This window comes from Theropithecus gelada, chromosome 7a (assembly GCF_003255815.1).
Source record: "Theropithecus gelada isolate Dixy chromosome 7a, Tgel_1.0, whole genome shotgun sequence".
In the NCBI taxonomy this organism is placed as follows: domain Eukaryota; kingdom Metazoa; phylum Chordata; class Mammalia; order Primates; family Cercopithecidae; genus Theropithecus; species Theropithecus gelada.
In genome coordinates, this window is record NC_037674.1 from 10,221,783 (window position 1) to 10,239,012 (window position 17,230).

The 17,230-nt window shown below is 36.1% G+C and overlaps 1 protein-coding gene across 1 annotated transcript in view; it reads right to left on the reverse strand.

The window, feature by feature from the left end:
• Positions 1 to 17,230, reverse strand: part of AQR (aquarius intron-binding spliceosomal factor) — a 112,790-nt gene that overhangs the window by 17,519 nt on the left and 78,041 nt on the right. Inside the window, exons 25-30 of the mRNA XM_025390443.1 lie at positions 13,960 to 14,095; positions 11,963 to 12,172; positions 9,855 to 9,992; positions 3,382 to 3,453; positions 1,799 to 1,986; positions 946 to 1,117 (exon numbers count right to left, since the gene is read on the reverse strand). Coding sequence (XP_025246228.1) covers positions 946 to 1,117; positions 1,799 to 1,986; positions 3,382 to 3,453; positions 9,855 to 9,992; positions 11,963 to 12,172; positions 13,960 to 14,095 — 916 coding nt within the window. The remainder of the gene's footprint in view (positions 1 to 945; positions 1,118 to 1,798; positions 1,987 to 3,381; positions 3,454 to 9,854; positions 9,993 to 11,962; positions 12,173 to 13,959; positions 14,096 to 17,230) is intronic.

A 17,230-nucleotide genomic window follows, 5' to 3' on the forward strand; every position in this document is an offset into this window, starting at 1 on the left:
CCCCAAATGCTATCAACCAAAGACTATATTTTGATGTATATGCTGCCAGGTCATTTTGTATAGATTATCTGCACATATTTCTATATGTATATATTGCTGCTCCTTTTTAAAATGAGATGACTATAGATACGCTTTGCAATTTTTTTCCACTTAATATAGCATAAACATTCTTCCTGTTAGTAAACACAATGTTATCATTCTTAGTGGCTATCTAGTATTTCTTTTATATGGAATGTAATAATGCAATTAATCCCTACTGACAGATATTTAGGTTGTTTCTCATTTCCAAAATAATTTGCAGTGATGAGCATTACGCATACAAGTCTTTGCAAACTTGCCCAGTTATTTTTGCGGATAAATTCCTAGAAGTGAGAACATTGTTTTTAATATATGTTAACAATCTGTCCACCAAATTATTTTCCTACTAGCATTGTATGAGAATAAAGTTTCCCCAAACCTACCCCAACCCTGAGCATTGTTAAAGAGGTGAAAATGTGATTCAGTGATTTACACTTGTTATAAAATATGAATTGCATACCATATTTTCTATTAGTCTTGATTTTTTTAAGTAATTTGAGTTCTATAAATATATTCAGAATTCAACTTATTGTTCATTAAATATTGAAACAAATTTTAAATATTGAAAATAAATTTTTTCTCCAATCAGTATTTTTCTTTGATTTCTGCTTTTGTAACAAGCTTAGGAAGACCTTCCTCACTGTAACACTATATATTCATCAATATTTTCTTCTAGTAGTTTCTAGTTTGTTTATAGTCTTCTTAGTGCATGTATTTTTAATCTGAAATTGATTTTTCGTATGCTGTGTGTAAGGTGGGGTTCCAACTTTCCTTTTCTCAATGGCCAAATGGTTAAGTATCACTGATTTAGGCATACGTCGGCCAGCAAATGCAAAATAAACTTAAAAGCTTCCTATTTTTTCTTACCTGATAGAAGTAAGGATTAGGTTCAGATTCTCCCACTCCTTGAAAATCTTCAACATTAATGAGCTGGAAGTCATACAGTAAGCCAGCATTTGCTGTACTAAACTCTGGCAAAAGCTGCACATGGGGTAAGTTTCCTAGATTCTTGTATCGCCAGTTGTAGAGGTTGCACAAGCTTTCCAAAGACAAATCCCCCCACAAACAGAAAATATTAGCAGTGTAAAATCCCTTTTAATATACCTAAGGAGGTTTCTCTGTTTCTGTACTTCTTTCAAATTTTCATGTTAGCCATTTTTGCTCATCTTTTAAGCAATAATGCTCTTTCAACCTTAGCTTCCCTACTTCACGTAACCAAGGGTCAGAAGACTGAAGGTACTACAAAAATAAGAGTTCTATCACACTCTCTGAGATCAATGCTATCTTTATCCCTTAAATTAAAAAGTCAAGGCAGACTAAAAATTGAGGACATTTGGAGGTAACTATGAGATGGGGCTTGCATCCTTTATGAAGTAAGAATTGGTGTGTTCTCCTCTTGTTCACTTTTTTTTTTTTTAAGATTTCAAAATTACATTAACTGTATACCTTTTGGGGCATGAAGGAGAAGGGACAACAAAAAGAAGCCCTTAGATTATACGTTACTGAAATTAATCTTAACGAATGAAATGAAGGAAATAAATTATTTGGTCCATTCATATCTCTTGCAGTAGTCGACAAAAGTGCTTTTGGATTTACAGGTAGCCAAGTTCCTGGATAGCCAGGAATGCTAACAGTCTACACAAAAGCTATTCACAAATACTTGGATCATGGAACAAATGTCCTTAAATGGGAATGATTTTTTTTTTCCTGTCTCCTTTACCTTGCTCTGGCTCTCCCTTGAGCATCAAGGTCCACAGTTGGAACTCCAACGCGAACAAAGCGAGTGAAGAGAGACTGCTCCATGTTTGAGTACTTTTGAAAGGCCATGTTCTTAATAACTGGAGGTAACTGGTGATGATCGCCAATCATAATCCATCGTTTTAGTCGGCTAAATCCATCCTGAGGATTCTAGAAATGAAAAGTAAGGAAATGGCAAAATACTCTATTATCCTCTAGTCTCCAATTTATTACCCAAGGGACTCACTCTTCATCAAACGACTTCCTTATCTTACAAAATTACCAATCTTTACCAGCTCCACAAGGAGGAGTCTGGCAAATTTATAGAACAATTTGTGAACTAATTATGGACATTATTGCCTTGGATGACAGTGGGTGAGGGAGAATGGAGGTATTTAGAAGGCAAGCATGGAATTACCCTACTTTAATAGGCAGGGTAATCCAAAGAGGTCTGGAAGGATTAGGTCAGCATTAGGTAACGAGTACACAGAAGGAAATAGAAGCCCAAGAAGAGAAATGGAAAGATGTGAAATAAACATGTTTCACAATTAGCTGAGGACCAATTCTGAACCCACCAAAGCAGTAAAAACTACTTCCTTTAATTATCTACACTACTACTTCAATTTCCTACTCTATGTGTCTCCTAGTTCCTTGAAACATATCCTGATAGAATACATTCCAACTTCCAAGTGGCTTCACTTATAAAAACAACTTTTGGAACTCAATTTATCTGCATATTAGAGTGGTCTCTATTCTTAAGTTGGGAATTCCACATTTTGTTTTTAATGCTTCAATAGTAAAGAATATTGTACAGTAAAAAACATTCTTAAATAGCACAATTTAGCTCAAAAACTTAGGCATAAAGAAAAACAATGCATTCAGTGAATATGAAAAAATAATTCTACAAACAATTGTAACAAAAGAAATGAAGAAACAGCTCATCTTCCCACTAACCTGCACAACAATGTAATTTTCTTGATTAAAATTACTAAATCTTTTCAAAATTACAGAAATAAACTATGAATTTTTAAATAGTACTTATGGAAGCAAAACAACTACTAAATAAATAGAGAGTGAATAGATTCAAGAAAGTTTACAGGGCCGGGCGCGGTGGCTCACGCCTGTAATCCCAGCACTTTGGGAGGCCGAGGTGGGTGGATCACGAGGTCAGGAGATCGAGACCATCCTGGCTGACATAGTGAAACCCCGTCTCTACTAAAGAATACAAAAAATTAGCCAGGCGTGTTGGCGAGCGCCTATAGTCCCAGCTACTCAGGAGGCTGAGGCAGAAGAATGGCGTGAACCCAGGAGGCGGAGCTTGCAGTGAGCGGAGATTGTGCCACTGCACTCCAGCCTGGGCGACAGAGCAAGGCTCCGTCTCAAAAAAAAAAAAAAAAGAAAAGAAAAAAGAAAGTTTACAGGCTTAAAATAGAATACCAAACATAATGAAGTTAAGGAAAATACAGAACTATGGCAATTAGCACACCCAAACTGTACAGCTTTCTGATGCTGTCCTCAGCATTCTTAGAACTCTATTTTCTTTGCCTCAGATCTTATACTTCTTACCTGTAGAAGAAGAGGGATAAAAGTCTCTATCTCCAGAATCTGAGCAGCCTCCTCCATCAAAATGTTGTCATACTGAGAAAGAAAGAGGAAAGCCTGTCATAAAAACAGCTTAAAAGCCAAACAACTACCATAATAAACATAATCATCCAAAAACCCCCAAATAATTTCAGATAAAAACAACAACATACAAATTATTCAGACAGATAAAAATAACAACATACACATTATTCAAACAGAAACTTCATGGTCTTATTTATCACTATGCCTCTGCATTTCCAATTCAAGTATTTGACTTCAGGAAAGCCCCCTAAATACACAACTTTACATTGAAGAGATCTTGTATATCATTTCTTGAATTGCAATGCCAATTTGGTTCTTTTCAATTAAGTTATTTATTTCTACATCAGAAAGAATCAATTTATAATTACATATGAGGTCGCTCCCCTTGGTACTCTTCCTCTAGGGAGTATTTTGGGATAATTTTTTTCCTATATGAATCCTACCCATCACAACAATCCACTTCAGTCCCACCCTTGGGCATTTAATCCATCACCACAGCATGTCAATTTTACCTTTGAAACTCTTGAGTCTATTCATTTTTCTTTATTTCTACCAGCACTACCACTCTAAAAATCCAAGCTACCACTATGACTACAGATAGCAAACTCCTTACTAGTTCCTCCTCTTCCTGTCTTGACTCCTCCAAGGCACTTCCACAACTCCTTATTTCAAATCCTTCACACTACTGTTTTAGGGAAAAAAAATCTCTTAACATTGCCAGCAAGGATGTATTTACCAAGAACTGATATTCAATCTAGTCCCTGACTTCCTTTTGTACTTTATCTTTCTCCTTACTCCCTAAGCTTCAACCACAATGGCCTATTTCAGTTTGTCTGAAATGGCAAAACCTTTCCTGCCTCAGGCCCTTTGCACATGCTATTCTCTTCACTTTTAGTCTAGTTGGTTCTTTCTCATCCTTAAAATATCAGCTTAGAAGCCACTTTATCTAGGCCTTCTCTGACCTCCGAATCTAAAACTGATCTCAAAGTACCAAAGTACTGTTCTTTTGTCTTTCAGATCTTCACATTCATAATTCTATCTGTATATTTACTTGTTTAATGTCTGTATCTTTTCCCTAGCTCAGTTCCCAGTAATGTTAGGTATTACACATCTGTAAAAGAATGAAAAATCAAGTCTTTCTCAAACATGAGAAAATTTCATTCTTTCTTTGACAATTACTACTCTTGTATCTGTCCAATTCTCATTTAGATCTATTCTCAACATGTTTCATCTTTCCTCTTCACTTCTAATTCTGATCGCTACTTAGTATGACATCTTGTTTTAGTACAATACCTTCTTCTTGAATCTAAGTATACATTAGAGTTCTGTTGCTTTGTTTTTAAAGATTGCTCCCATTATTTTATTTTCCAGAGAGGTGGGAGATGGGGAGAGCATATTTACTCTGAATGTTTAATTCTCCTGTTTTAAAGTTATGGTTCAATTCTGGACTGTTATTGAAACTACTCGAAGGTGTAGGCATGTGGATGGTCTTTTCTCTAGCTCTATAATAATGCCAGATTTCCCTCTTAAAATGATTAGGTCATTTTTGTGGGAGCTGAACAGAAGGAGGAATTCAAACACCCACATTGTCTAAGAAGTCCCTGTGTAGACTCTCAGGATAACAGGTATAATATGCAAAACAGAGTGGGGGCAACTCAAAAGGAGATAGCTTAAAAAGACTGCTTTCTGAAAATCAATTCTGAAAATATAATGCAATTTTACTTATAAAAAATATTTATAGATTTTGCTTTTTAAAAGGGAGATTTTAATTCCAAAGCAAAATTATCACCACTTTAGTTACTTGTTCCATGTATTTATTAGTCAGATCATTCATTAAACTCTTACTAATCTCTACTAACATATTACATGTTGGGTTGGCACCTGATGCTCCAGGCCAGGGACCAGGCTAGGAGCTGGTCTTCGTGACCTTTCAAAGGATTCCTAAATTCTACAGCCACCGTTACCACAGTTCTACGGTTCTTTAGTGGATTATAGCTGCTAGGATAGGGTCAGGGTGGTGTAAGAGTAAGGGCACAACAGACTTTAAATTCTTAGAAAACCACCTTTTAATACTAGCTCTGTAACTGATTACCTGTGACTCTAAGGTAATCTCTCTCTTGAGTCACCCTTTCTCAACCATAAAATAGAGATACCTTGGTTGGGTGGAATGGCTCACAGATGTAATCCCAGAACTCTGGGAGGCCGAGGCAGGTGGATCCCTTGAGCTCAGAAGTTCGAGACCAGCCTGGCCAACATGGTGAAACCCCGTCTCTACTAAAAATACAGTAAGTTGGTTGAGTGTGGTGGCACGTGCCTGTAATCTCAGCTACTTGGGAGGCTGAGGCACTAGAAGTGCTTGAAAGCAAGAGGCAGAGGTTGCAGTGAGCCGAGATCACGCCACTGCACTCCAGCCTGGGCAAAAGAATGAGACTCTGTCTCAAAAAAAAAAAAAAAAAAAAGGAGAGAGCTCATATAAAGATCTAGTTGTGAAGAAGAGAAATAAATCATTGTAAGCATAGAACTTCGTGCACTGTAAACACAGAACTTGGTATATAGCTGATGCTCAACAAATGATGGTTACTATCATTGTTTGTTTTTGTTATCATTCTGATAAATTTCCTTCTACAATTTCTAGAACTCAAAATGGGTTTAAGATGATCAACATTGAATCAACAATCCCTGAAAACAGACAAGCAAATTAGAACTAATATTTAACTTCATGTTTGAAAAAAATTGGGGCTGGGCATGGTGGCTCACGCCTGTAATCCCAGCATTTTGGGAGGCCAAGGCAGGTGGATCACTTGAGGTCAGGAGTTCGAAATCAGCCTGGCCAACATGGTGACACCCTGTCTCTACTAAAAATACAAAAATTGGCTGGGCCTGGTGGCGGGCGCCTGTAATCCCAGCTACTTGGGAGGCTGAGGCAGAAGAATCGCTTGAATTCGGGAGGTGGAGCTTGCAGTGAGCCGAGATTACTCCATTGCACTCTAGCCTGGGCAACAGAGCAAGGCTCCCTCTCAAAAAAAAAAAAAGGCTTCAACAAAATACAAATTGAAACAAGTGATAGACTTCTGTTACAAGGTGATGAACTGAACACTTAATGATCACCACTATCTCTGGAAACCCCCTAAAATAATACTTGACATCATTTAGTGAAATTGTATCCCAAAGAGTTAAAGAAACCAGCAACTAAGAGAAATTCCTGAGTTCACAGGATAAGAAAAGAAACACCTTGCTGCAAAGCTGAAACTTCCTTTGCTTCTAAGATAATAAAACTGGCTGAAACTGGCTGGAACCAATATAGCCAACTAGAGTTAGCACAGAATGAGCTTGCTTACATCACAACCCAAATTGCTACCATGTTTCATATTAACTCCTCCAGAACCTACACAGCAATCCAAGAGGTAGCATGAAGAGAAAACTGTGCATGCTTTCCTTCCTTCCACCAATCACTTACTAATCCCAGAATCCACCCCATATACGTTTTCTAATAAAATTACTGCCTTAAAGTCAGTATGGGGACATAGATTTGAGCTTGACTATGTTCTTCTCATGAGTCAACTTGCAATACAAAGCTTTTTTTCCCCTCAAAAACCTGGTGTTAGAGTATTGGCTTCTAGTGCACCGATCAGCAAGCCCCTTTTGCTTGGTAACAATAGGAATGGTTTAAAGAGGCAATTAGACTTCCCCACTTCAAGGAACCAAATGTCCCTCCTCTCTCACCCCCAATAGAGGACCGATTTAGTGTCTGGAGAGGATCTTGGAACTTGGGGAAAGCAGGCAGAGTTAAGAGGGTAGGATCAGAAATGAGCACCATACAGAAAGTTGGAATTATGTCAAAAGTCTGTGTACATAACAGAATGTGGAGAAGTCTGGCTCTCTTTCTCCATCCATCTCCCACAACCCAGGGATCCAGGAAAGTAAGAGTCCTTCTTCTCCCTTTGTATCCCTAAGACATACCACTGAAATTTCAGAACTCTAGGACAAAGAAAATATTGTAGGGCTTCCTGACAGAACAAAAATGTGAAACAAAATACATTTAAAATCATGGCTTTGGGCTTCTGAACAGCTACACTGGAAGACAGAGAAAATGGAACAATTCTTCAAAATTCGGAAGGAAAAGTATTTCCAATCTAGAAATCTATATCTAGCCATAATAATTAAATGTGAGAGTAGATTTAAAACAGTTTTCGGACATGGAAAGTCTTAAAAATATGGCCTCCTATTTCACATGAAAGATACTGGAGGATGTATTCTACTAAAAGACAGAAGAGGAAGACACAGAATGCCCAAAACAGAATCTGACATATGAGAAAGGCAAAGGCTTAGAATGGATGCAATGTGAACTGAAATAGGTCAGGAGTATCTAGGCGAGAGATCTCCAAAAACATGTATGTGATGTGTCTAAATGTACTAAGAAAATATTTAAAAACTCAACACAGTTTTGGGTTGAACTGGTGGTAAAAACAGAAAACTAAACAAACAAAAAAGATAAAAATCATTAATTCCAGAAAGAAAAAAAAATATGCATGAAAGGAAAACTAATCATGGTATATTCCCCTGCTTGGATGTGAAAGTGTTCATGTGTTAATAATGATGTAAACACCCAAAAGTGAGCAAACCAAAGTTATGACATAACTATATCAGAAGCATTAAGGAAGGAAAGGTACATGCACACGCGCATGAATGTGTATCTATTTGTCCTTTGGGTCAGCACAGAATCAAAAGACAATGCCTAAAATGGAAATTTACCGTTCTTGACTGATACAGATGAAAAGGAGAAAATACAGAGTTGAAGGAATGGATAAATGGGATGGATGAGTGGATTGGGGGACTGCCTTTTTTTGTTAAGCAGACCTACAAGGTTTTTAAAACTCTTAAGTGTGATAAAAATAAAACTTTGAAATCAAAAATACAGAAAACCTATTAGCACTCATGCTAACTATCCTTTGACATGTAGCATGATTTAAATGTAGAAAATGACTACTGAAAATTTGATAAGTAGTACTTTTTTAGAACACATGCAAAAGCTCCATGAAAGCAAAAAAATGTTAATTATGGTTGCATTATTTTCCCTTGTTATTAAGCTATGATTTAATATCAAAGTATATGTTATATATCAGCTCCAAGAACAAAATATTCAGGTTAAAAATTCTCACTAATAATTTGCAAAAGGGTAAGTTCACATCACTAGGGTATGTTCACACTACTTTTTAATAAATTGTTGTATTTGTCCCACCTTGCAGCTGAGGAACCTTGCGTCCAAGATAACAATTTCATCACCTTGAATTTATTTATCTTTCAGTGAGCTCACAACATTTAAAAATTGTCAGTTACTTTAATCAGCAAATGAATTACTAATTTTTAATTCAAGCTCATATACGGAACTCTGTTTTAAACAACAGATAAACCAGTTGCAGGAAAGTTAAATGACTGTATTAAAATCTAAGTTCTGATCAGCATCACTAGCAAAGTCAAAAAATTTGCAAATTCAAATTTACTGCTCAATCATTACATTCTACTTCAAATGAGTCACAGATTAACAGGCTATCATGTCCTCCTCCTGTTTTTAATTAATATCTTATTTTGCAGTCTAAATAAGAGTATTCCATATCCTCATATGAAAGGCTTTTCATTTGCTAAGTACACAAATAACTGGAATGGTTGTATGTTTAACATGTGAATAATCTAAGCATACAGATGTTTAATAGATGAAAAACACTTTGGTTTTTGTTTGTTTTTGTTTTGAGATGGATTCTCACTCTGTCATCCAGGCTGGAGTGCAGGGGCACAATCTCGGCTCACTGCAACCTCTGCGTCCTGGGTTCAAGCGATTCTCTTGCCTCAGCCTCCCGAGGATTACAGGCACATACCACCATGCTCGGCTAAATTTTTGTATTTTTAATAGAGACAGGGTTTCACCATTCTGGCCAGGCTGGTCTCAAACTCCTGACCTCAAGTGATCTGCCTACCTTGGCCTCCCAAAGTGCTGGGATTACAGGCGTGAGCCACCACACCTGCCTGAAAACCATTTTGAAATGTTCTTTTTATAGCTTTTATTTCTGTTTGGAGATATTTTTATTATTACTATTTTTGTAATTAGGTGAATTTTAGGTTTTTTTCATAAGCTTTATTTGGAGATTTTTAAATAAGTGATACTCAGTAAAAATAAAACCTTAACGAGTATGAGAATTTGGTCAGACAACCATATCGTTAATATGTTACCTAATGGACAAATTACTAATAACTAGATTTAGAAAAATTAGATTCAGAGTTCACTAATCATGTAAACATGGGATATTATCATTCACTTGTAAAAGAAACATTTTAAGGTAATTATAAATACGAACTTCGATAAGAAGTGAGCCAATCTCTGATAATCTTTAAAAAATATATATAACATAAGTCTTTACCTTGAAACCTAACTTGACCAAGTCATGTCGTTTTAAGGCAGCATGAGTACAGGTCATAGCAATAATTTTGGCTTCTTTCACTAGAAGGTATTTAGATCTGTCCAGTCCACTTCGAAGCAATTCAGAGGCTCTGAATTCCTATGGAAATGAGGAGCAATGAAAGATAATTTTAGGAAAATGGAGTTTTGCACATAACTATACAATCCAATCAGACTTAATTCCTGAGAAATTAACATACATATATTATAAACTAAGCCTAATGAATTATAATTCTGTTCATTATGATTTGGGTACTAATTGTGTTCAAATAGTAGCTGAAATAAAAGTTATAATTTAAACTTCTTTGTATGTAAGGTAAAATATGTACAACATAAACAAGAATACTGAATAAAATTCAATGATCCTTGTACCTGTATCACTCAACGTCCCTCCAGGAAAACAGAAACGATTTCAAGTACTCATATCAAAGGAAACTTTAGCAAGAAACTGGTTATACAAGTGATAGAGGAACTATAAAGGTAATGTAACTTAGAAATTACAGACAGCAGCAGTCACCATTATCCCTAGACTAGAAAGAATAAAGGTAGGAAGTGGTATTATCAGAGCCCAGGGACTGTAGTCACACAAAAAAGCTGGAACCCCAAGTTTTTCCAGGAAAAACTGGAGTCATGAAAGACGTGGAACCCAAGGTAGAGGGAAATGATGAAGAAATACCTTGGCACTCTCTCATTGGCTATACTAAGCAAGAAGTCAGCTGACATAGGAAGCTGGGAAATTAAACCTGCAAGGGTAAGTCAGAACATCAACCATGGCAGAGGATCCCCAACAGAGCAGAAAAGGGTATGGACAACAGATGGATACGAGGGGCAAACAAGTCAAACCAGAGTACCCAATGTCAAGTTTCATAAAATCTGAGCCTTACCAATACTTCTTTCAAACTTTTTTTTTAACATTTGTTTTGTTTTTTAAATAATTAAAATATTACAAATGTAGGTGAGGTACCCTGTATAACCTTCTGCCTACTCCCTCCCAAGGCAGCTATTATTATGAATTGAGTATGTTTTTATCCTTTCACTTTGTGTTTATCTAACCATAAACATAATACATTTATTATTCTGTACTTACCATCCAGCCACCTAACCATATACATTTCAATATTTACTGAACGTATACTACGTGTCTGATACAGTTCTAGGAAGTGGGTATATAATCACATCTAAAAGACACAAAGACAAGAAACAATGTCCCTGATTTTTCTACCTTTCTACCTGAAAATTTAATCCTAAATTTTCTTACTGAGGAATCTGAGCCTGAATGTGATCCCTTTATAGGACCGCTGTAGTTTTTCAATGATGTTTGCTATCTATTTTTGCAATGATGATTCTGCAGTGATGTGGCAAAAACTAGGAGACATATCCAGGGGGTGCTGGGTTCCAGATATACTCTCTTTTCCCATTGTGTAGCTATGACTCATTTCACTTTAATAATCCGAATCAATCATCCTGGTTACTACAGCAACCCCACCATTTTACTGATCAAGAGGCATACAGGACTTAGAATGGCCACATGGCAGTCTCAAATTCCAATTCAAAGAAGCATTATTGAATTTCTTGATGGAAGCATTCTTTTCTCAAAAATACTAAGACCTTTACATCAGGAAAGCCAGAATAAAGATCCAATTTATATCTTACTTAAAATTAACAATCTAATTTCTAAGATTTGAATATTTCAGGCCGGGTGTGGTGGCTCACACCTGTAATCCCAGCACTTTGGGAGGCAGAGGCAAGCAGGTAACTTGAGGTCAGGAGTTTAAGACCAGACTGGCCAACATGATGAAACTCTGTCTCTACTAAAAACACAAAAATTAGCTGGGCAAGGTGGTGTACACCTGTAATCCCAGCTGCTTGGGAGGCTGAGGCAGAAGAATCACCTGAACCTGGAAGATGGAGGTTGCAGTGAGTCAAGCTCGTGCCACTGCACTCTAGCCTGGGCAACAGGGCAAGATTCCGTCTCAAAAAAAGAAAAAAAGTTTTGAATATTTCACATTTACTTAAAAAAAAAAAAAAAATTAAAAACCATTAAAGTTCAAAGAACTAGAGAATCCTTACCTCAAGCTGAGTAAAGATTTTCTTAATATGCCTGAAACATCCTTCGGCAATTTCCATGTCTTCTTCGTAAGATCTTCCTTTAAAAATAGGTTGAGGAGCATTTGCAAAGTATTCATGGAAAGGGAAGAAAGTGGAGACTTCTGTAACATCTGGCAATGTACTACCTTTATTTTTCACTTTGCTGATATACTCTTCCCAACGAGACATTACCTGTAGAAAAAAGGACCTGAGGTTAACTGCCACCTAATTATGATGTTTTAAAGCATAAAATAAATAAACCTTATAAAAACAAGATCTGCTACGTGGAAAAAAAAAAAAAAAGAAATTCAATCTTTGATCCAATGTAAGTATTCTTCATTCCTGTAACTGACAGATTGCTCTTCTGTTGTAAAAGTAACCTTGTCTTTGGAGAAAAAAAGGCTCCTTAATAACAAATTTCTACAAACTGGAAAGAGCCTCAACGTCATTTTATGGAACTCTAACTCAGACAGTTCAGATTCTCCATGTAACTGAAGATAGTTTACTACCAATACTTAAAAGAAATGTAAAGGAAAGAAAGCTCTCTGGATAAAGAAATTTCTCATTTTTTTCATCTCTGTTTCTCTCCATATATGGTAAGTTCAGTTTTAGCAGCTTTTTAATCAATTTGGCACTTGTCAACCCTTCTCCCAGATTTTTAGAACATTTATAAAGAACGTGTGGTTAAGCTGAGTGCATATTTGAAAGCTTATGACTTTTGTGATTATAGTTCAATTACTTTGTATAATGTTAGAGCTATGCCTCTACCAGCCATTTACTGTGTAACCTCAATTTCTGTAACTCTCCCAGGTATTTCTGTTATAATCTCAGTATTTCATAAAAGTGTAGTCCTTAGGCAAAACATCTGAGGAGCTAAATAAAAATGTGGATTCCTGGATTCCACCTCTATTGAATGAGAAGCTATAGGAACAAGGGCTAGGAATTTAACTCATGAACAACTTTCCTGATATGATTCTTAAATGTTGAAAATTGCCAATTTACACTGTGAAGCCTCAAGTTCATTTTTCCCAAATTTATTACATAAACCTTCATAATTTATAGGTTATTTTTCCCACTTTTAAACATTGTTTTCACTGAAAGCCAAGTAATTTTCTGTGTCAAAAAAGCATTTAAGCATGATCTTTACTACTTTATGCAAATCCTAAACAGTCTTGAATCTCATGTAGGCTGTATTATGTATTTTCCCTGTGTCCCAAGAAACCATGAAAGTTACTCATTTTGAATGGACTTAACTGCTTTGTGATATCCACTTACAATAAGCTTACAATATTATAATTTATATCTAAAATATATAATTGGCATTAAAACAAAGAGAACAAATAGTTATACAAAAATCTTCATTATCCAATTATGTCCTAGTCCATTTAAAATTATTAGTAATCCAACCGACTATTAAATTTAGTTTTATTCACTTTTTTTGGCTATTTCTCATTGGTTTGCATGCTTCCAAAATTAACCCTAACAAAAGTAAAAGTACACCTTTTTTTTGAAGTTAGAAGCCTTTAACTTCAAGACCCACTGTGCAATTAGTTGTAAGACGTAATTTATTTCTGGAAATTTGAAAGAAGAATGTTTTCCTTCATTAGTTGATTAATGTATACAATAAAAGTTAATTATACTTTGTTGCCACTGGGTAGCTAGAATATTTATTCAGTTGTATTTCTACAGTAAAAAAAGAAAAAAGAGTAACCAGAACTTTGTCAACAGAAAGAAAAAAATGTAAAAATTAGCAACACTGGTCTTTCACAGAATGAGTCATCAAGCAAAGTTATTTAGCAAAGAAAATGGAAGATAATACAAAATACACTTAACATTCATAAATAAAGCTTTTGCAATACCATATATTCTAATCTACTCAAAAAAATAAGCTTTCATGAAGGATCACAAGAACTCATTCCAGCTTCCAATTGGGGTTCATATTATGATGAAGTATGATTCAAAAACCCTTAATATCTTACCTGGTATAAGAAGAAATAGCCTGCAGTTTCACAGGTATATGAGGCATCTCCTGGAACCCCTAGACTCTTTTGCAATCGTTTGACTTCTTCTAAAAGTTCTATTCTTCGAGCCAGAACATAATTAACTCTTCCATACCTAGACATTTCAATTAGGTAAAATGGCAAAACTGTAATAAAGAGACTTTGAAGGAAACAATCAGCAAAATTGAAGAAAATCATAATAGCAAAAAAGGGGAGAAAAAAATAGAAGATATGGCTTCTATTCAACTACTGATGGTAGTTCTCGGGTTACTTTACTCTAAAAGCTACTTAGAGTAGGCCGGGCACAGTGGCTCACGCCTGTAATCCCAGCACTTTGGGAGGCCGAGGCGGGCGGATCATGAGGTCAGGAGATCGAGACCATCATGGCTAATATGGTGAAACCCTGTCTCTACTAAAAATACAAAAAAATCAGCCAGGTGTGGTGGCACACGCCTGTAGTCCCAGCTACTTGGGAGGTTGAGACAGAAGAATGGCATGATCCAGGGAGGTAGAGCTTGCAGTGAGCCGAGACTGAGCCACTGCACTCCATCCTGGGCGACAGAGCAAGACGCTGTCTCAAAAAAAAAAAAAAAAAGAAAACTACTTAGAGTATACCCTATGGACCAGCATTGATCTGCAAGGGTGTTTCTGGTCTAGGAGGCGGGAAAACCAATTACATCACTAAATACACCATTTAGTTCAGCTCTCAATGTTTCTTCTCACAATAAGGCACTTTCACAAAGAAGAAAGCAGGACAGTTCATCTGGTGCTAGTTTATTTCATTACAGACCAATAACATATAAGTTCACAAACTGGCTGCTTCAAACAGCACTGTTTTACACTATATAATAGTAGATTAGATCTAAAGGCTTTGAAAAGTAATTTTAAATGTATTTGATTATCTCTGTCATCTACATATCCCAATACATAGCTTGGCACCCAAACCTAGCAGGTTCATAATGTTTGCTGAATGAGTAAGAAAACTGAAGTTTGGAGAGCACCTCATCCAAAAACACACAGTTAAGGAAGAAAGTAGTGGAACCAGAATTAGATCCCAAATTCTATGCACATTCTTTTCACAACAACACAACAACAAAGGGTCTCCTATAACCCTTTAGTGCTTAAAATAAGACTAAACGAATTTAAAGACTCAACAAAAGAAGTCATGTTCCTAGCTGTATGTAGTTCAGAGATTCACATTTGAGGTAGCAAGGGATGATTAAGAATAAAAAAGAGTTCTAAAACATGATCTATGTTTTGAAGAATTTTTCAACTTGGAAGGATATAAACATTATGGCAGATAAAACTTTTTTCTGTTTACTTATGTGTAGTTTAAACTTTTATCTACAATGAACATTTTGTTAATGACAAAAAAATCAGGAATGCTTATAGACTCTCTTAATAAAATGCCAAAATTCTTGTGAAGTAATGTTAAACTTAAAAAGCAATAGACAGGCCGGGCACAGTGGCTCATGCCTGTAATCCCAGCACTTTGGGAGGGCGAGGCAGGCAGATCACTTGAGGTCAGGAGTTTAAGACTACCCTGGCCAACATGGCAAAACCCCGTCTCTACTAAAAATACAAAAACTAGTCGGGTGTGGTGGTGGGCGCCTGTAATCCCAGCTACTTGGGAGGCTGGGGCACAAGAATCCCTTGAACCCAGGAGGCAGAGGTTACAGTGAACTGAGATCACACCACTACACTCCAGCCTGGGTGACAGAGTGAGACTCTGTCTCAAAAAAAATAAAATAAATAAATACATAAAAGCAATATACAGTACAATTAAACTCTATGTACTGTCTGCTCAATTAGTACATTATTACACTTAAAAGATAAATACTTAATTATTTTTAAAAAGCAACATAAGGCTGGGCACAGTGGCACACGCCTATCATCCTAGCACTTTGGGAGGCCAAGACGGATGGATTGCCTGAGCTCAGGAGTTCAAGACCAGCCTGGGCAGCATGGTGAAACCTCATCTCTACCAAAATACAAAAAAATCAGCTGGGCATGGTGGCGGGTACCTGTAATCCCAGCTACTCAGGAGGCTGAGGCAGAAGAACTGCTTGAACCCAGAAAGCAGAGGTTGCAGTGAGCTGAGACGGTGCCACTACACTCCAGTCTGGGCAACAAAGTGAAACTCCGTCTCAAAAAAAAAAAAAAAAAAAGCAACATAAAAATTACAAATAACAGTATTACAGAAAAAGACTAGCAAAAAGTTGTTTTAGGATAGTATAACTATGGATAACCACTCCTTCTCTACAACTTCACCAGATTTTACAATTTTCTCTTCAGAGAAAGTGATATTACTTTTATTATGAAACAACAGTTATGATTTTTCTTTTTAATTGTAAGAAAGAAAGAATATGTCCAATCAAATATGCAAACTAGCAATATCTAGGTTATGTGTCAGAAGAAAAAAGTATATTTTCTTCTAACAAATTTGGTGGTACCTGAAATCATCATAAAAAGTCTACCCCATTCTAATATTCTTTAAAAACTATAAATTCTACTTCAATATAATTGTAATTATAGTCAAACATTCTATTAGCACCATCATGTTCACTGAATTCTGAATTATTAGATTTTAGAATCTAACCTACCTTTGTAAGTTGGCTTTAAAATGAGGAAATACTTATGGGATTAATTCAAAAGTATTACTGGATAATCTGAAAATAAGAATATAGAGCCCTAAATAACCTATGACATGTTGTTCTTTGCCCTCTGCGACATAGTGACTTTTTAGAAGTTAAGTGTTTGGTAAGCTCTATAACACAAGAACTCAAAATAGATGCACATAATAATTTAAAACTCTTTTAATGTCTATGATCGATTTGTCAAAGATCATGTTTAATAGCCAAAGGCTACATTAAATAAGTCCAGCTGTTAATTGTGATTATCTAAAATTGGGCTTTAAAAATGGACTTAAATATAAATAAAACGAGACATTATAAAGCAACTTTGAAGGAAAAAAATTAAAATACTAATGGCAGAAGAAACCCGACTTGTAAAGTTTTAGTCAATTTACAGTATGTAATATCAAACATAAAGTCCAGCCAAACTGGCAATAAGTATCTGAAGTTATACTTATAACCCCAAATCTTATGTTATCATTAATCATTAATTTGCATTTCTTTTTCCTTTTTTTGAGACAGAGTCTCGCTCTCGCTCTGTTGCCAGGCTGGAGTGCAACAGCGCAATCTCGGCTCACTGCAACCTCTGCCTGCCGGGCTCCAGCTATTCGCTTGCG